At 32.4% G+C, this 19,504-nt stretch overlaps 1 protein-coding gene across 5 annotated transcripts in view; it reads right to left on the minus strand.

Moving 5' to 3' along the window:
- Positions 1 to 1,060: 1,060 nt before the first annotated feature.
- The window catches only part of LOC139485358 (polyunsaturated fatty acid 5-lipoxygenase-like), a 58,404-nt gene continuing 39,960 nt past the window's right edge, over positions 1,061 to 19,504 (minus strand). For 4 of the 5 annotated variants that reach the window (XM_071269782.1, XM_071269780.1, XM_071269781.1 and 1 more), the window contains exons 4-15: positions 18,744 to 18,841; positions 17,612 to 17,750; positions 17,051 to 17,146; positions 14,230 to 14,326; positions 12,758 to 12,875; positions 11,447 to 11,539; positions 9,524 to 9,584; positions 8,245 to 8,350; positions 7,583 to 7,674; positions 6,127 to 6,300; positions 5,017 to 5,180; positions 1,061 to 1,254 (exon numbers count right to left, since the gene is read on the minus strand). In XM_071269782.1, coding sequence (XP_071125883.1) covers positions 1,140 to 1,254; positions 5,017 to 5,180; positions 6,127 to 6,300; positions 7,583 to 7,674; positions 8,245 to 8,350; positions 9,524 to 9,584; positions 11,447 to 11,539; positions 12,758 to 12,875; positions 14,230 to 14,326; positions 17,051 to 17,146; positions 17,612 to 17,750; positions 18,744 to 18,841 — 1,353 coding nt within the window. In that variant the 3' untranslated portion in view covers positions 1,061 to 1,139. Of the gene's footprint in view, positions 1,255 to 5,016; positions 5,181 to 6,126; positions 6,301 to 7,582; positions 7,809 to 8,244; positions 8,351 to 9,523; positions 9,585 to 11,446; positions 11,540 to 12,757; positions 12,876 to 14,229; positions 14,327 to 17,050; positions 17,147 to 17,611; positions 17,751 to 18,743; positions 18,842 to 19,504 lie in introns of those variants that run through there. The other variant, XM_071269783.1, reaches the window with a different exon arrangement.

A 19,504-nucleotide genomic window follows, 5' to 3' on the forward strand; every position in this document is an offset into this window, starting at 1 on the left:
TTATTTCCATTTTTTTTGTGTTTTAATAGGAAATACATATCCTATCACGTTTATCTCGAAAATTATTATTATAGATATTTAGAAAATATGAACAGTAAAAATTATCAACAATATACAATCAAGCTCTGCTGCTGATATCGAAAGGAAAAGGGAAATTCTGTAAATTATGTTTAAACAGTAACATGAATGTGAAGTAAAAATACAAAAAATTAAAGAACCTTAGTGAGCGCGCTCACACACCCCTCGTCCCCACATAGTCAATGGAGAAACAAAATATGTAAGACAAAAAATTTGAATAAGAAATAGAAATTGAATCCTAATATCCTGTCAATATGCACATGTACATAGTATGTCCTTATTATCTACAAAGTTTCATACAATTATGATGTGTGGTATAGAGGAGTTGCAATGACAAACTGTTGCAGAAGTACATTGAAACTAATTAGTTCAAAGGGGCGTAACTCCTAGAAAAAAATTAAATCGTTATTTCCTGTCGATATGCACATCTACGTCGTATGTTTTTATCATCTGAAAAGGTTTCGTGAAATTCGGTTATGTGGTTTGAGCGGAGTTGCGATGCCAAACTGTAGCAGTAGTACATTAAAGTAAATAAGTTTAATAAGTTTAAAATAATCGCAATTTCCTGTCGATATGCACAACAACATAGAATGTCCTTATTATCTAAATAGGTTTCGTGAAATTTTGTTGTGTGGTTTGAGAGAAGTTGCCATGACAAGAAACAGAACTGATGAACTGACGGACAGACGGACGGGTCAAAACATTATACCCTCCGCAACCCGTTGCGTGGGGTATAAATATACTAAAAATCTTTTCAAATGATGTCATTCAATCGTTCTTACTTCTGATTTTTTTAAGTTCAGTGTTTAAGGAGTCAATGTTGCTCAATGTTTATATATCTTTATTATGTTTAACCATAGAACTTCACAGGAGCAGATTGAAGCTGGTAAAAATGTTAAAAGCATTGTTATTGAAAATATTCGATTTTTACCAAACTCTCAATCTTTTTAAATAGTTTGGGTAGTCATATACAAAAACACAATATCTTTAAAACATTTTATATTGACTGGAAAAAAAGTTCACAATGGCACAAAAAGATGATGGTAAAATGTGGTGTCATGTCAAATACTAATCGAATTAGGCACAAAGTCAGGGTCTAGCCAGATATAAGGTGGATCTCTTATTTTGTTCCTTTCTTTGATTGTTTTACTAATATCTTTTAGTTCTTCTCTGAATCTGAAAAAAAAAATATCGATTATTATTACTATCTTATATTTCATCCATTGAATTCTGTTAACCTCCCACTGCAAGCATAACGTACTTGAAATACATGGGTTTTGTTTATTATTAAAAGTGAAAATGGAAATGGTAAATGTATCAAAAATCCGACCAAAGAGCGGAAAACAGCCGAAAGCCACCAATGGGGCTTCAGTAGATACAAAAAAATACCTCACCGGAAGCCTTCTTCAACTGGCACCTAAACAAAACTGTGTGCTAGTTCAATATTTTTTGAACGTCACACTAAAACTTAAATTCAAAATCATACAAGACAGAAAAAGACCAGAGGTCCCTGACTTGCAACAGGTACAACGGCAGGGTAAAACATGTTTCGAGATCTTAACACCTCCCCCTTTTATACCTCAAGACTTGATACAATTCATGAAATGTTTTGACTAGTTTGTGATATCGGAAACCTCGGTGTAAAAAAACATCTGTATTACAGAGATTTCTTTCGCAAAAATAAAATCTATCCAATGTCTAAATGAACGTTTGATACATTTGAAACGCATTTTTAAAGGACAATTGTCATACATGAATCTAAGAGCAGATTGCTCTGAGGGATACGAATGTAATTGTTTTCGTTGATACATGTATTAGTATTATTATTTTCAAAAAAATTCAACTGCACATGTAAAATACTCGTAAAATGTAATTTACGTGATCTGAATACTTATTTAACTTTATAAATAGCCATTCCATGATACAAGTGTATGAACAATGTACATATTGTGTTTCAGTTTGTACTATTAATTCCAAGTTGACTTTCCGCAGCAGTCACTGAGAGTGAGAGAAGGCATTTCACTTCGTACCTTGTCACCTATTTTCCTACGTGAATTCTAGGTGGAACCCCTATTCCTAACTCTTAAAATGTTTAATGTCCTTTGGGTCAGTGGTCATGACTTCTTTCCGTACACATTCCTCTGTTTTAACTGCGATCGGTTTTAATATAATACGACGTCTATCGACAGAACGAGTTAATTTATCTCGACGTATCGTCGTTTGACAAAAATTACTTACAGAAGGGAGACAACTCGAAGCGATAATATGGAAGACTCCATTATGGGTGAAGGGTTGTTCTAGTTATACCTTTACGTTGTGGACTACATTTATTTTAATTTTGAATGATGCATATGATTTAAAATTATGCAAAAACAATAACCTTCAATATCAGACAGACATAGAAAGGATCTCGTGAGTTTCAAATTAATCAAAGGAGTGGGGAATCCAGAGCAACCATTTAATCTGATACCCCTGCAAGTCAAGAAAACTATAGGCATACGCATAATAACATAAACAAACCCTCGATTTGTGATTTGTAGTAAGGACGTATATCAAATGTTAATTAAACGACCTCCATTTCTTTATGGAAGTACAATATCAAATATCAGTTTCAAAACGGTGCCATATATGAAAACTGCACTTCAGTTCTTATATGACAGAAATAGATTTATCGATCGGAATTCAAAGAACTACTAGTATCGCAAGTTTTCAAAACTGGGGAATTCCCTCTGACGTGTTCCTAAATTTATAAAAACACTAAATATAAATATTGCTTAATTCTGATGTTCCGTGTTGTTAAAAACACGCATACAAGTCAAGGGAAATATCGACACATGAAGATTATGAGAAGAGCATTATAGGACAGCTGTTAAATTCAATCGTTTTTGTTTTTTATGCCATTTAAAGCTAGACAATCTCAAGAATCTGAGATGTTCCTTGATGTTTAGAATAAAACAATTGACGTAAGGACCATGTCCCTAAGTCAATGGTATAAGTCTACAGATTGCTTAAAAGCATTCTCATCCCAAAAACCAACGGTCCTCTTCTTCGTGTCAACGATTTGTTTAATATATGAAACAGACTTCATACCAGAGCTTCATACGAAAAATGAAACGAATCAAACTTTATGTTTTAGTCTAACATTCAGCAATACATATTATTTCCTTTCACAAATTGCTGCAAAGCTTTTTGTCAATATTGAACGAATCTGACCCATCACACACGCACACACACTTGAAATAAAGGACTCTACAGATACAATAAGGTCTGATTCTTGACATCTTGACTTCCAACTAGAAATTGACTATGAGAGTCGACTGAGAATAACAAACATTAAACAGATCTGATTATTCAGGTTTTTTAGAAAAAATATTCAATAAACTCATTAAAGATACCAGGATTATAATTTTTTTTTATTCTAATTTGTTTTTCTGCGCCAGATGTTTCATCTACAAAGAATCGTCAACTAATCAGAAAAGTTAAAAAGGTAAAATAAAGGACAACGTTGAAGATCGAGGACCATAAATTCCCAAAGGCTTTTTTAGGTAATCTATTCGTGGGGTAGAAAAGACTTAAGGGCATACGATACAGTTACAGGGGAGGTAATGACGTTGCTAACGTAAAATATTATTTTCGCGACGTCAAACTGTGACATATCGGGAAAAGATGCATTTTTCGACTGATTTTTATCATGCAAACTGATTTAATTTGAAAACGAGTTCATGGACCCCTATTTTTCAAAACAGCAATTTGTTTCATTTTGCAGGGAGATTATGTGACCCAAATTTTATAAGACTGTAAATAGAGGATTTTTTTTTAATTTTGATAAACATGCAGCAAAAAATGACGCATTTTCCTTAATTCATGAACATTTGATAAATATGAGTTATTTCTGAATAAAAAATGCCTAATTTTTTTAGGATACTTATAAAATACAGAAATTACCGATTATTTAACAAAAACAATTTGTATTTATCTTTTATAACAAAAAAGTTATGCCTTTCTTTCGAAAAAGAAATTATGGCCACAGATCTGACTTTTTAGCAAATATACAAAATTTCGACCTCATTTTACTTAAAAAGTAGCACATGAAGGTATGTTTTTTATTACATATTTGATTTAATTAGGTAAAAAAAGCCTATATGCAAATTTTCACGAACTTGTAAATACAGGATCAAAACTGTATCGTATGCCCTTAATTTCAATCCTGGTATCTATGCTGTGTATATTTAGTATTTCAAAAATTTAAAGTTTTGTAAAAGATATCATGTACACCTATGACCATACCAATGATAATGCATGTCAACACAGTAGTGCTGAGTGCTGACTACTGTGCTGGTGATACCCTAGGGGAATAAAAACTACAACAGCAGTGGCATCGACTCGGTGGTTGTAAATAAGCTCATCAAGAGCTTGTGTTTTCTGTCATAATATCATGGAAGATAGTAACTACATACAAGGAAGCTAGTGCACCATCAGTTCTTAAAAGTTAAGTTTCATTCTGTCGAAAATTTTTACTCTAAGCTATCACGAATTGTTTTATAGTTTTAAAATATCTGGATTACAGTATATCATGGATGTGTTGCCGCAATCCTTCTTCAGTTCTGTGATTATGAAATCACCCAATGAGAATTATACTGTGTTATGCCATAGGGCAGATCAGTGTCTGTTTACCCTTTTAAGCAACTAAGATCACCCCTGATCTGTGTGTTGCGTTCGGCTTGGTCAGTCTTGAGTTGTTTTATGTTTTATCCTGTAGAGGACTATCTTTTTGTCTTAATTATCTTTTGTCATTGTTTTGTCTGTTTCCATTATTATATTTTAACTGGCCCCTTGGTATTTTCTTCTATTTTTTCCTTACTAAATTTAGTTGATTAGATGACTAGGAATGAAACTTCAGTCATATAAAGTAAAAACGTGATGTCTAATCAGACTTACTCATTAACTATATTTTTGGCAGGTGGATCAAATATATACTGCACTTCAAAATCTCCAATACTATTGGTCCCTCGATCACTGAGAATTTTAGTAACTGTCATGATATCAAGAGTTGTTGGTTTATCCGGCAATGCTATCAAAATGTCATTTTCTGTCAATGGACTCTGCAAGGTATATCATTAAATTCTATAGGTTTTAAAAATGATACATATGTGTTAAGGTGTTATACCAAGTCCCATCCGGTTGCATATGTAAAAGGTTCGAAAATAATATTCCTTTGAATTTGACAGTTGTAGGAAAATAGTCATACATTTCATAGCAGTGAAAAAATCTGATTCATAAACATATATCTAAGGTGTTTAAAAGCAACATATATATATAGATCAGTTTGACAACTTGAAGTTTTATGGTTACTAAAGTTTTTACCAAGTGAAAAACGAATGATTGTTTACCTTCTACATGTTCTAGTGATGGTTATTTTCTAATATGCGAGAAATATATATGTGCAATTTTGTCAATAATAATGGATAGGATAAGCTTTACTCATGCTTAAGTATTCTGTATTTCAAAGAAACATAAATTCTGCACAAGTTTTGCAAAATATTTTTGGCAAATTTAACAAAGATTTGTAGATTTATAGGTGAAATAAATCCTGGAACTGCACCTTAACAAATACGCCCTATATTCTGTTGACAAGACGTGGCCATTCCTTCTTCTGACATTTTTTGTTTCTTATTTACCTTTTTAAATTGTCGATTTATTGTTTGTTGGTTACTGTACGTCCAGTGGCAATTTAACATGTTCGACAATTACGTTATGATATTTGATTACTAGCATAACAATAATGTATTTGAACATTAATGCACTTACATAACATGAACACTTAAATTCATCTCATAGACACTTGCGTATTCATATCTTCATTTTAAATTTATAACTGTGTCAACTTATACACGTTCTATCAGTACTGGGCAATTTCCGGCTGCAAATCGATATCAACAAATTATTTTTGAGTATTTTTATAGGTCCAGAAGTAATATTGACACAATACCTGTAAAGATGAGTTTGGTAGTTTATATCACATTAAAATAGTGCACTAAAATTACTTACTTTGTCTTTTGGTGGCGTTCCTTTTAAGCATGCCGGATAGTTCGGCGGGAACGCATATTCGTCATATTGCGGAAAATTTGTCGATGCATGTCCAACACTGCATGTATAAATAATGGATGTCAATGTTATTGTAAGGTCCTCTACTGTTGCAAATTTTCCGTTGTTCGGAACACCCTGTAATGGAACAAGACTTTTTATATAACTGTAAAATAATTACAACAGAGGTTCGAATCACAAAATTTTCATACATTTATTTCATTTTATCATCGGTACAAGGACATCATTCGCAGATAAAAATCAATATGCAGAAATCTTATACGTTCACAAATATCACATCCCATCTGTTTTCTTTAGGTATATCAATTACAAAGTACAAAAATGTCGTCATTCAGATAAGTCTATTACAAACTGTTAAACAGATTTTTTTTCAGAAGAGATCACGATCGATACTGTTTCAGGGTAATTATTGAACAGACGGTCATATTCCAAACGGTTGATCGACTGCCATTCGGAAAAAAGGTAAAACAAAAAAAATCCAAGTGAAATTCAAAAATCCCTTATCAAACGGCAAAAATAAAAGCCAAAACACACGATGCGAATTTAAAACATCTGTCATATCCCTATAAACTTTTCCTGATTTAAAAAACATAAATTTAACTTGGTTTGTAACTTGCAAATCTGTCACCTGTATGACAGTCGCATAAATTTCCCTCATATGAACAGCAATGAGTGATCAAATCAAACATCAAAGACACAATGATAGTGACAGAAACAGTGGTTAAAAGAAACAGAATACATAATACTTCTAATTTCACGTATAAGGAGTAATAAGGTTAACACTTTACATTATACCATCATGGCTAATAAAACTAATCTTATCAAAGATACCAGGCTGCTAAGATGACTTATCTTATGGGTGTTACTTAAATCATGCTGCCTTACCTTTTTCTTTATTAAAATCTACTTGATTATATTGTCCTATTTATACATTATTTCCTGTCTAATTATCTAAAACACATCATGATGTTCTTCTTACACTTCTAAATTATTTATTTTGTTTCTTAAATTCTGAAGTGAGGTTCTTTGGAAAATAACAAAAGAGTTAATTACACCGCACTTCTTTGTCCGCTATATTGACAAAATTGCTGGTATTACCCTGAAACTGTGTCTATCAATGTACATTTATATTATCTTCGATATTTGACAAATAGTTTCTCTTAAACGGGTGTGCGGGCTTTCTTCGACTTGCAGCACATGGTTTATACTAAACGTTTTGAAATAAAATTGAGAATATGATGGGGAGTGTGTCAAAGAGACAACAGCACGAACAAAGAGAAGATAGCAGCAGAAGGCTACCAACGGGTTTTTAACTCCGCGAGAAAATCTCTTTGTGACTTTGAGATTAAACAAACCATTTTTGTACAAATGTATTATGAAATTTAAATATGCTACTTACTAATATTCCGCATCCCCCTTTCTCTCTAGCCTTTGTCAGTTCATTACCCCAGCTCATTATCTCCCAGTCATCAAATATCTTCTCAGGCTTGTCTGAAAGCAATGATGGCATACATGTAATTCAAGGATTAAAAACAATCAAATATCTTCTCAGGCTTGTCTGAAAGCAATGATGGCATACATGTAATTCAAGGATTATAAACAATCAAATATCTTCTCAGGCTTGTCTGAAAGCAATGATGGCATACATGTAATTCAAGGGTTATAAACAAACTATAAATAATCTTATTGATTTATTTTTTTTATTTACCGACTGAGTTTTAAAACAACGTCTGTTCAACATATATAATCAATAAATTTAGTAAATTGAGTTTTTCTCAACATTGTTCGTTATATATTCTGCTATATATAGCAGAAGTTGTACTGGTATACTGCAAATGAGGATCAATGATGAAATGCAGATATTCTTGTCCATGATTCGTGTAGCATGTGTACCATAAATATCTTAATGTTATGCGTATATTCAACAAGCTCGATTATAAATGAAGGCAAATGTAGTATACCTTTGTTAAATAGTAATAAATCGATTCATCCTAATATATTGTTTGACCCTTTTGAAAGTCTGCTTTTTTTGGGGTATATTATTAATGAATGAAAACCTACCATAATATAACTTGACATATTTTGAGACATAATTTTTGATGGCTTGATACAACAGCAATGCATCGTCCCGAAAATGATATCCTGGAAGTATGTTTGTATTCAATAACTGAAATAAAATATAAACATATTAACCATACTTTGAACATTTCATTCACTGACCATGGTATAGTAAGTCAACGTTTTGTTATTGATTTTAGTAAGAGATACACATTAAACCAATATTCCCATTATAGGTCTAATTTCCAAACATAATATGCTTATAAACCAAAAATATGAATGTTCCTTCAAATTGAATTAAACTTGAAATTATAGGGAAAAAAATACGTTGAATATGACGACCATTTGTATTCTACATCTTTTTGTTGAGCAACATTCCAGCAGCGCTTGCATATGGAATATATATCTCCCAGTAAGTAAGATATTCCAGAACTAATTGTTTAGTTCAAACCAATTGTATTTACTCAAAGTAAAAATGATTGTACACAAGTAAACCGTACTTATGAATCCACTCTGAAAAAACAATACGTTATTATACAATATTAATAAGAGCATGCAATAATTCGGAATATACAATACTATACGAGTCTATATATTGAAAATAAGATAAAACAATAATAACGATGGTGGAGATGATGACTTGAATGTACCGACAATACACTATTAGTATCATAGAACAAGAAATCTCTTATGTCTTTTTATAGACACGAATACATGTTTAAATATAACGAAATTTTGTTCATAAAAGAGCTTCGTTTTTCCCTTTTTTTTTTACATATGGTTGCTACTTGAAAAGAAGCTATCAAAACACTAGTTCAAAGTGGTGATGTTGGAATCATCTCATTGAAACCTTTTGCAGACACCATCATGATTATTTGAAGGAAATGGAATACCCTTTTCACCAATGACGACGGTTGTGTTCCAAATGTAGTAACCACAACCACATCCTCTTTTTCTGTGACCTACCGAAATAGACTATGATTTTTACATCGGATGACCGATATAACATTTAACGGTTATATGTACCTAAACCTCACTTTAGGTAAAGACATTTGATTTTTTTTCTGAGACAAGTACTTGTGACCAACCCTAATGAAATTACGGTCATCTGATATTCAGTACTTAAGTAATTTGATTATGTCATGTGTTGTACACCGTTGGTTGCCATTTATTCTAACCGTTTTTCGTTTTTTTGTCTTGTCATTGTCAATATATATTCGACTAATATGATTGAATATCCGTTTGGTATGTTTGACACCAATTACAGGAGGAACATACATACCCCTCTCCTCTTAAGATCTTCAGGCAATGTCCCATGTGTATCCATTCTCCAAATATTTATTCTAAAAACGATATATATCTATCAAGATAATAAAATCAAATTATATGTGAAGATTGACTTCAACAGTGAAGAACACAAAAAGAACGCAATACAATAACTGTGTATGAAATTGGTTTTAAATTTTTTGTCTTGTACCTGAATTAGTGTTTAATAAATTAAAAACACATCATCTTTAATAAAGTAATTATCAGATTATCTCAAATTTCATGACGGGTAGAATGTGACCAATATCAGGTAGGTGAAGCAAAACATCATACCTGTTCAAAGGGGAATAATTATAGAAAGTATATTTTATGTTTTTGATAAAATCAAGTCAAAATCTAAGAAATATTTACGACTGAGAAACTAAAATCAACGTTTCTACCATGGGTAATTGTGTTACAACGACAACTTGAATCTATAATTTGGCACATATATAGATATGATACAAGCATGATTGTTTCTGTTATTTGTAACTCTTCATTTTCAGTAGATATCAAGTATAAAATATACTTTCATGCATAAAAAAAGCACTAGATCTACATGTATATTGAAGAGTTATCTGGACCAAATTTGATCTACAATTTTCTCAAGTTCATCAGTTCAGATTTTGGACACTTTTTAAACACTTAAATGTCTATTTCAATTGATTCAATCATTTTTTGTGAAATATTTTAACTAATCCACTCATTAAAAACGTTCCGATTCTAGCTTAAATAAGAAAAATCTATCAAATATGCCAAAACCTGTCACTTTTCAGATGGTTTTTGTCAAAATGAGAGTGGCCGCATCCGTGTTCATCCTTTTCCTTTATATAGTTTATGTATTTCCATTAAACACAGTTTGAATTTCAATATTAAGAATGAACACGAATGCAGCCACTTTCATTTATGACGGAAACCGTCTAAAATTTAACTAAAATGCTAAAATTTTGAAGATTTCATTAACATAGCATGATTTACTGATGCAAGTTCCCGATATATGTGTATGGTAATGCCAAATACAGCCCATATTTGTGTAGCAGAGGCATTATTAAATACTTTCCAAACAATTACTAAAATATAAAAAAGAAGATGTGGTCTGATTGCCAATGAGACAACTATCCACAAAAGACCAAAATGACACAGACATTAACAACTATAGGTCACCGTACTGCCTTCATTAATGAACAAAGCCCATAACGCATAGTCAGCTATAAGAGGCCCCGATAAGACAATGTAAAACAATTCAAACGAGAAAACGAACGACCTTATTTATGTAAAAAATGAACAAAAAACAAATATGTAACACATAAACAAACGACAACCACTGTATTTACAAGCTCCTCACTTGGGACACACTTAAACAATTTTGTAAAAATGCTATATTTTGGGGTTAAAAAGGGGTCTTACTGAACCTACTCCTTTATTAAAATTGCCATATAAATGATATTCATGTCGACTACTGGGCTGGTGATATCCTTGGAGACGAAACGTCCACCAGCACTTGCATCAACACAGTGGTGAAAATAATTATCAAAGGTACCAGGAATATAGTTTTAAACGCCAGACACGCGATTCGTCTTTATAAGACTTATTAGTGACGCTCAGATCAAAATAGTTATAAAGCCAAAAATGTACAAAGTTGAAAAGCTTTGAGGACCCAAAATTCCATAAAGTTAAGCCAAATACGCTATGGTAATCTATTCCTGGAATAAGAAAATCCTTAGTTTTTCGAAAAAGTTAAAGGTTTGTCAACAGGAAATTTATTAAAATGACCCTATAATTGAAATCATGTCAACACACCGAAGTGCTAACTACTGGGGTGGTAATACCTTTGGGGGCGAAACGTCCACCAGCAGTGGCATCGACCCAGAAGTGTAAACTATTTGAAAGGTATACGTACCCTCTAGCAATTAATGAAAACATCCCTTTGATTCCTATTGCCATTGTTTTGTCTACCCAGCCATTAGGAGCAACTAATAAATCCAATCCTCGCCTGAAATAAGAAATATTTAAAATTATTTCTTGAACTCAATATGATAATTCTGGAGACGTAATCGTTTGTCCATATACCTTCTGAATATGCAAAACATATTTCTTGTTTGTTTGCCATTCACGCACTTATACCAAAGTTGCATGCACATTTTATTGAAATGTGATTGTTTACAGATATAGGAAGATGAACTTTGGTCAAACTATTCAAATGTTTTGAATGATATTTTAAAGGTGAGGCATATTGTCTTGTTTTAATAGCGCGTATGAGTGTGTTTCCATGGAACAACTGAAAAACAACAAATGTTTTTACAAACATAGAAACGATGGACAATCTTTATCACGTGTAGCATTTACTTTGAAATATGATGTTCTAATATGCTCTTTATAAAAACCTTTGATATTTTTGGAACTATCAAAGATTTGAGTTTATCCCTTAAAAATTGTAGCAATTTGTTTAAAAAGAGTTAGTTTTCGAATTTGCTTTTCTTTTACCATTTACATATATTTGTAAACTTGTGAAGCTAAAACCATTGTTTTTCCTTTGTCAAATATAAAAAAATGCATAAAGGAATCGACACATCAAATATAAAATGATATGTTGAAAGCTGTTCGAATTGATTTTTTAAACGTAGATATCGTTTTATTAAAATGTAGAAAATATTATATCATGATACAGGCATCATAATTCATAAATAAATGTTATTAATTGGTGGCTTGTTACACCACTTTAAGTACAATATGCTGTATCGTGACGGTCAGTTTTTAGTGGTGAAGGATACTAAAGTGCCCGGGAAATATACAGTATTAGGGCAAGGACAGAACAATATACACTTTTTTCATCCCTTAATGAACCCCTGGTCGTAGAAAAAGTATCCATGATGAATAATAAAGACAACAGTAGTATTCCGCTGTTCGAACTCAATAAATCGATTGAGAAAAAAACAAATCCGGGTTACAAACATGAAACTGAAATTGCAAAATATATAGCTGTGTTACTACATTTAGGAATTAAACACAACTAGTTGCAGTATAAAACATCTTGCTTTGGCAGAAACACTGACGATCCTTGTCGATTACGATTGAATTCGTATGCACCTGTCAGATGCAGGGTTCGAACAGGTAAGTGATAATGTAGATGAACTACTTTTTTAGTTGTTGACTACTTGGACTACTCAGCCGTCAATGTGCCCTGTTTTACATGGTAGTTTATTGTACTTACGTGTTGATTGCTATCAGGTACAGAAAATGTGGCGCTAAAAGTTTGAAGATGGGATGAGACTGAGACAGTTGTCTATGTGTTACCACACACACTCCTTCCATAAGTAAATGTGTGAACGCTGAAAAAAAATGTAGAAATAAACAAACTAAAAAGAAGATTTGTTTATTCAAGTTTGATGACTTAAAATTGAGAATAGAAATGAGGAATGTTTCAAAGAGTCAATAACCCGACCAAAGAGCAGACAACAGCCGAAGGACACCAAAGGGTCTTCAACGCAGCAAGAAACTCCCGCACCCGGAGGCATGCTTCAGCTGGCCCCTCAACAAAAATATACTCGGGTTCAGTGATAATGGACGTCATACTAAACTCCGAAATATACATAAGAAACTCAAATTTAAATTCATACAAGACTTACACAGGCCATAGGCTCCTGACAGGCGATTTGCTTTGATTACAACTGCACTTGTTCAGAAACGGTGGCTTTTGATTCGAATAAAACATGTATGTTTAACAACTAGTTATGTGATAACCTGAATGAATACCTTTCATCCAATCATTGTGCTATGATTACAATATAAATCTGAGTTTAAACACAAGATATGCCAAAAAACACACTTTTAAGTTTCTCTCTGCGTGGGTAAGTTTTATTACAGTTATAAAACATAAGGAGATACAATGTATGGTATGACTGTCAATGAGATAAATATCAAAAAGAGTCCAAACGGTTTGGATGAAAGCAACTATGTGTCAGTAAATTACAAACTCCTAACTGTTGACAAGCACATATAGAATGAGGCATGTTTTGAGCACTCAAAAGTCCCCCCTCTTCATCACGGGCAATGATTTAACATCACAACATACGTTGAGGCATAAAAACTCGAATAAATTTAACATGTAACCATTGAAGGCAGAGTTGAACTCTGTTAACCAAAAAATGATAAAAATACGTCTTGGCAATTAATGTGTTCTTTACATAAAAATATGTTGATTTATCAAATTAAAAAAAAGTTAACTTTAATAAACCAAAATACTGACTGTTAAAAATTTAAGCAAAAACTCATCAAATGTGTCATCTCTCCATAATTTATTTTTTATGCAGATGTAAATTACCAATTATAGTGCATAGTGAAGCGAATACCAAGAGAATTCAAGATAATCTATAATACCCTAATGTTCAATTTTGAGAAGAATCATGCCTATTGTCAATAATATCCATTAGGAAATGTAAAGATCCTCATATATATTCACCCTTTTCAAAAGATGATGTTTTCCGTTTGTGGATTAATAAGGATGATGAAGTATTACATGTTAGGGCACTACTGGACAAATAAACTATTATAACAAAAAGCAAACACATATCTGTAGACTTCCATGGAATAAAAGCTTTGCATTTTTACAAAATTAAAGAAGAAGAATGACAAAACATTTGTAATGTGTTTGTATGGAAATGTTGAACAGTATAATATACCTACCTAAATGAGTCAGTGATTGATGATAAGAAGCATCGGCTAGGTTGTACCACATCTTTGCCATTAACCACGTATTAGGAGGGTCTTTTGGTGTGAACACCTATTGATACCACCAAATACTGTTATACATTGTACTAGCAAAATCCTTTATAATTGGGTTTTTTAGTTCTATACATTTCTGATATATAATGCTTCTATCATAAATGTTTATTTTATAATTAAATCTGATAAAATTTGTTAAGTTTTCATATTAACATTGTAATCTCATCTTCTCATATTCTTCACTCCTAACTAGTATTAACCTTACCCAAAAAAATAAACCATATCAACTAACCATGAAATTGAGGTCATACTTACTTTGGATTAAGATATTGTAAATATTAAATTAATTTGCATTCTGGGATGATAACTCCGAAGGCAAATTGAAAAAGCGGATGGCCTTTAAAATGACAAATTTGAACGCTATCAATCAACAAAAAAGAGAAAATCAACTGTCGTTTTCCTGACTTGGTACAGTCAATTTTCGAGGAATATTTTGGTTAAAACCTTAGCTAAACCTCCCATTTGTTTGACAGTTGTTTAAAGTTCCGTTATATTAACAATGTTGGTCAGCAACCCAAATTGACCCAATATGCCAAGTTGACAATAATTTGTATCCAGCAGGGAAAACTGCACAAACAAAAACCACAAACAGAAACTACAATTGACTGAAATTTTCAAACAAAATCTGCTAAACATATAAATACACGAAGTTGAAGCTTGTGGCCAGATATTATATTGAGACCAAACTACTGTTCATCAAACTAATCTTGTACCTGAAACTTTACGAAAATTACAGGACCGAGTCTCTCTTCTGGCGTATTTTAAATTATTATCATGGTACCTTTGATAACTATTTCTATTGGAACTTTAACAAATACTTTCAAAATTGTCATGTCAATAAAACAAAAAAAAATAATGAACTAAATTCGACACCCTTGAGATAAACCACTAGTAAATGAATATTAGTCATACACGATAATTATGATCTTAACATCATCTGCAAATATCTACCAACGAATGATTCAGCAATGTTTAGCTCTTACAATGAACGATTCAGCCATGTTTAGTTCTAACAATGAATAATTCAGTAATGTTTAGTTCTAACAAGGAATGATTCAGCCATGTTTAGTTCTAACAATGCATGATCCAACCATGTTTAGTTCTAACAATGAATGATTCAGCCATGTTTAGTTCTAACAATGAATGATTCAGCCATGTTTATTTCTAACAATGAATGATTCAGCCATGTTTAGTTCTAACAAAGAATCCATGTTCTGAACAGAGACTGCATGAACAGTCTTGATTACCTTCACGCGAAATGTCAAATAGTTATCAAATGTACCAGGATTATAGTTCAGTACACCAGACGCCCGTTTCGTCTACATAGACTCATCAGTGACGCTCATGTCAAAATATTTATAAAACCAAAACAATTACAAAGTTGAAGAGCATTGAGGATCCAAAATTCCAAAAAGTTGTGCCAAATATGGCTAAGGTAACTTATGCCTGGGATAAGAAAATCCTTAGTTTTTCGAAAACTTCAAAAGTTTTGTAAACAGGAAATTTATAAAGATGACCACATTATTGATATTCATGTCAACACCGAAGTGTTGACTACTGGGCTGGTGATACCCTCGGGGACGAAACGTCCACCAGCAGTGGCCTCGACCCAGTGGTGTAAATAGTTACCAAAGGAACCCGGATTATAATTTAGTACGTCAGATGCGCGTTTCGTCTACATAAGACCTATCAGTGACGCTCATGTCAAAATATTTATAAAACCAAAGAAGTACAAAGTTAAAGAGCATTGAGGATCCAAAATTCCAAAAAGTTGAACAGTACTGGATTTACCATTGTGGATAAGTTTGGAAATTGACTGAATGACTGAAAATTGCTTAACCATTTATTGTTCAGTCTTAAAAAGATCAATATTAGTTTACCAGTGAATTTCACCGTAACATCGACATCATTTAATTAGTGTATTCTATAATTTTGATAGTTTATACATTGAATTATTATGTGATCATCTTGAAGTAAGGCATTAATATTTCAATTGCTACGCTCGATCTTCAATAAGACGTTCAAAAAAGTAAGTTGAAAAAGAAAAAAATACAGGCATAAAGAAAAATACTGAAGAAAAAAATTTATACACAATCCTACACAGAATGTGAAATGTTTACCAACAAAAACCTCGCCAAAATAGAGAGTGAACTCAAATTCTACACAGTGATAATCATTTCCTTGGTCCATTAGTGGCATTGTTAATTGCTTCTGATACTTAACATTCCAGTGATAACATTTATGTTTCATATACAAGGAACACAAATGATTAGCAACACACACATTCTGAACGAAAAATCTTATAAACCCTATTTCAGCAAGCTATGTCAGCATATAAAGTTGTCACCAAAAGTTTGTGTCCATGCTTTCTTCTGAAAAGTGCTATTGAAATTAGAGGTTTTTACCCGCTATTGAATTATGTTTAACCCGCAATTTTCTTCGAACATTCCTGCACCAAGTTAGAAGTATGACAGTTGTATCTCATTCGTTCAGATGGTTGATATAGTCTATCACTTGATTTGGTCAGTCGGGCTGCCGCCCTTTGGATTTAACTTGGGGTTCGATCTTTTTGCTACTTCTTTTTTACATTTGTTTTTATTTTGATGAAAACTCTTTATCACACCTCTCTCCTTTTTTCTTTGGTTCTCTAATAATTAAAATATTTCTATTGCGTAAATGTTTGAATATTTTGAAAACATGAGAGTATAAATAGAATATTTACAGGGTTATCTTCTCTTTTCTCTTGGAACAGCTGAATCGCTATTGGTACAAGTTGCTTTTTTTCATTCAAGAAGAATAATGCTATTGGACATGTCAACTGAAAAAAAATAATACTTTATATGTTTGTCTTACTATACAAATTTCATATTTAATTTGATCTTGAATATAAAATGTTTTGTTGGTCAACTCAATGCAATTTCATAAATAATATAGTAAGTAAACTCATCATAAATACCAGGACGCCCGTTTCGTCTACAAACCAAAAACCGAATCCAAAAAAGTTAAAAAGGCCAAAAAAGTACGAAGTTGAAGAGCATTGAGGACCAAAATTCCTAAAAGTTTTGCCAAATACAGCTAAGGTAATCAATGCCTGAGGTAGAAAAGACTTAGTATTTCAAAAAATTCTATATAACTTTTTTACACAGTTAATTTATAAATATTACGTAAGAATTCAATTACAATACAAAAATTGAAAGAAAATGACCATGAAGCTGAGGTACTATGTCATAATTTAAAACGTTGGACATAAAAAAAAAGTTTCATATAAAAAATTAGAACTTACAATAAGTTCAGGACTTCTCACAGGGATATCTTTTATATCTATCAGATCTATAATGAAAAGTCGATTAGCTTTGATGGCTTGTTGGATGCTCCATCCTTTGTCTAGAACTTGTTTCAGCTCATCCTCTGTTATGTTCATTCTGTAAAGAAAAACGTTGTAAAGCAAAGGTTCAGTGGGAGACATATAATTATTAGTCAATACTAAAGGAGAAAAGAACCTTAAGATATTCCTAAAGAATTTGGTAAATTGCTATTCACGCAGTGTGGAATATATCTCAACAACATCTAAAATTTTGGCTTCCTTTTATGCCTTGGAAAATGCGTTTAAATATATATGTTTGAATCCTGTTTTGCGTTCTGATTGGTCAAACTGAACTGTCTTCGTTGTTTGATAGATTTGTTAATACTTGTCCTGTATATATAATCGTATTGATTCATGCTATATATCCTCTTTGTATTAAAGACGACCAAGTTACTTTTGTCAGCATAATCATAAATGATTTCATCAGCTAGTGGTTCATGCTTGACATTCTCTGAGAACCAAAGTAGACAGATTAACTTTTGTGGCATAGCTGTGCATAGTTCCATTAATGAATGGTTCATACTTGATATTTTCTGTGAACCAAAGTAGACAGACTTACTTTTGTGGCATAGCTGTGCATAGTTCGATTAGTGAGTGGTTCATGCTTGATTTTCTCTGTGAACCAAAGTAGACAGACTTACTTTTGTGGCATAGCTGTGCATAGTTCCATTAGTGAGTGGTTCATGCTTGATATTCTCTGTGAACCAAAGTAGACAGACTTACTTTTATGGCATAGCTGTGCATAGTTCGATTAGTGAGTGGTTCATGCTTGATATTCTCTGTGAACTAAAGTAGACAGACTTACTTTTGTGGCATAGCTGTGGATAGTTCCATTAGTGAGTGGTTCATGCTTGATATTCTCTGTGAACCAAAGTAGACATACTTACTTTTGTAGCATAGCTGTGCATAGTTCGATTAGTGTGTGGTTCATGCTTTGCATTCTCTGTGAACCAAAGTAGACAGACTTATGTTTGTGGCATAGCTGTGCATAGTTCGATTAGTGAGTGATTCATGCTTGATATTCTCTGAGAACCAAAGTAGACATACTTACTTTTGTGGCATAGCTGTGCATAGTTCGATTAGTGAGTGGTTCATGCTTGATATTCTCTGAGAACCAAAGTAGATATCGTTACTCCATTTCTTTACACCCTGAAATAATTAAACATTAATTGTGTTATTCTTGAGACTTTTAATCACAAACAATATTAAACAAACCTGTCTCCCATATCAGACATTGGAACAGATAACGTTATACTGTGGATTAATTTATTTTCGCGGGTAGCAATTTTCGTGGATTAAGGATGTTCAGCATGATCATGTATAATTAATTTCGTGGTTTTGATGAAGTCTACATATAAGCCTATAGAAAATGTATCATTCGTTGAACATTTAAGTTCGGAGGGGGAGGGGGCACGAAAATTGGTATCCAACTCCAATTCAGGAAGGAATGGGTATAAAGTTACGTACAATAGATAAAACAAGATGAACTATTTGGAGGTGACAAAGAGCTATGATGAGTAATGCCATAACAAACAAAAAACAACGAATAACAAACAACAATACATAAAACACAACAGAGAAAATTAATACTGAGCAACACGAACCCCATCAAAAATTAAAATTATTCCAAGCTGCTCACAAGGGTGAACATGATCTGCTCCAAATGAGGCACCGTCGTGTTGCAAATCATGTAACTCGATGGTTGGTTTTTATTTACAAAATGTATGCCTTTTTCTCCGTATAAATCTTACAAAATGTACATGTATAAATAAACTCATCATAGATACCAGGACCAAATTTAGTATACGCCAG

The sequence above is a fragment of the Mytilus edulis genome, chromosome 8, assembly GCF_963676685.1.
Source record: "Mytilus edulis chromosome 8, xbMytEdul2.2, whole genome shotgun sequence".
Taxonomy (NCBI): domain Eukaryota; kingdom Metazoa; phylum Mollusca; class Bivalvia; order Mytilida; family Mytilidae; genus Mytilus; species Mytilus edulis.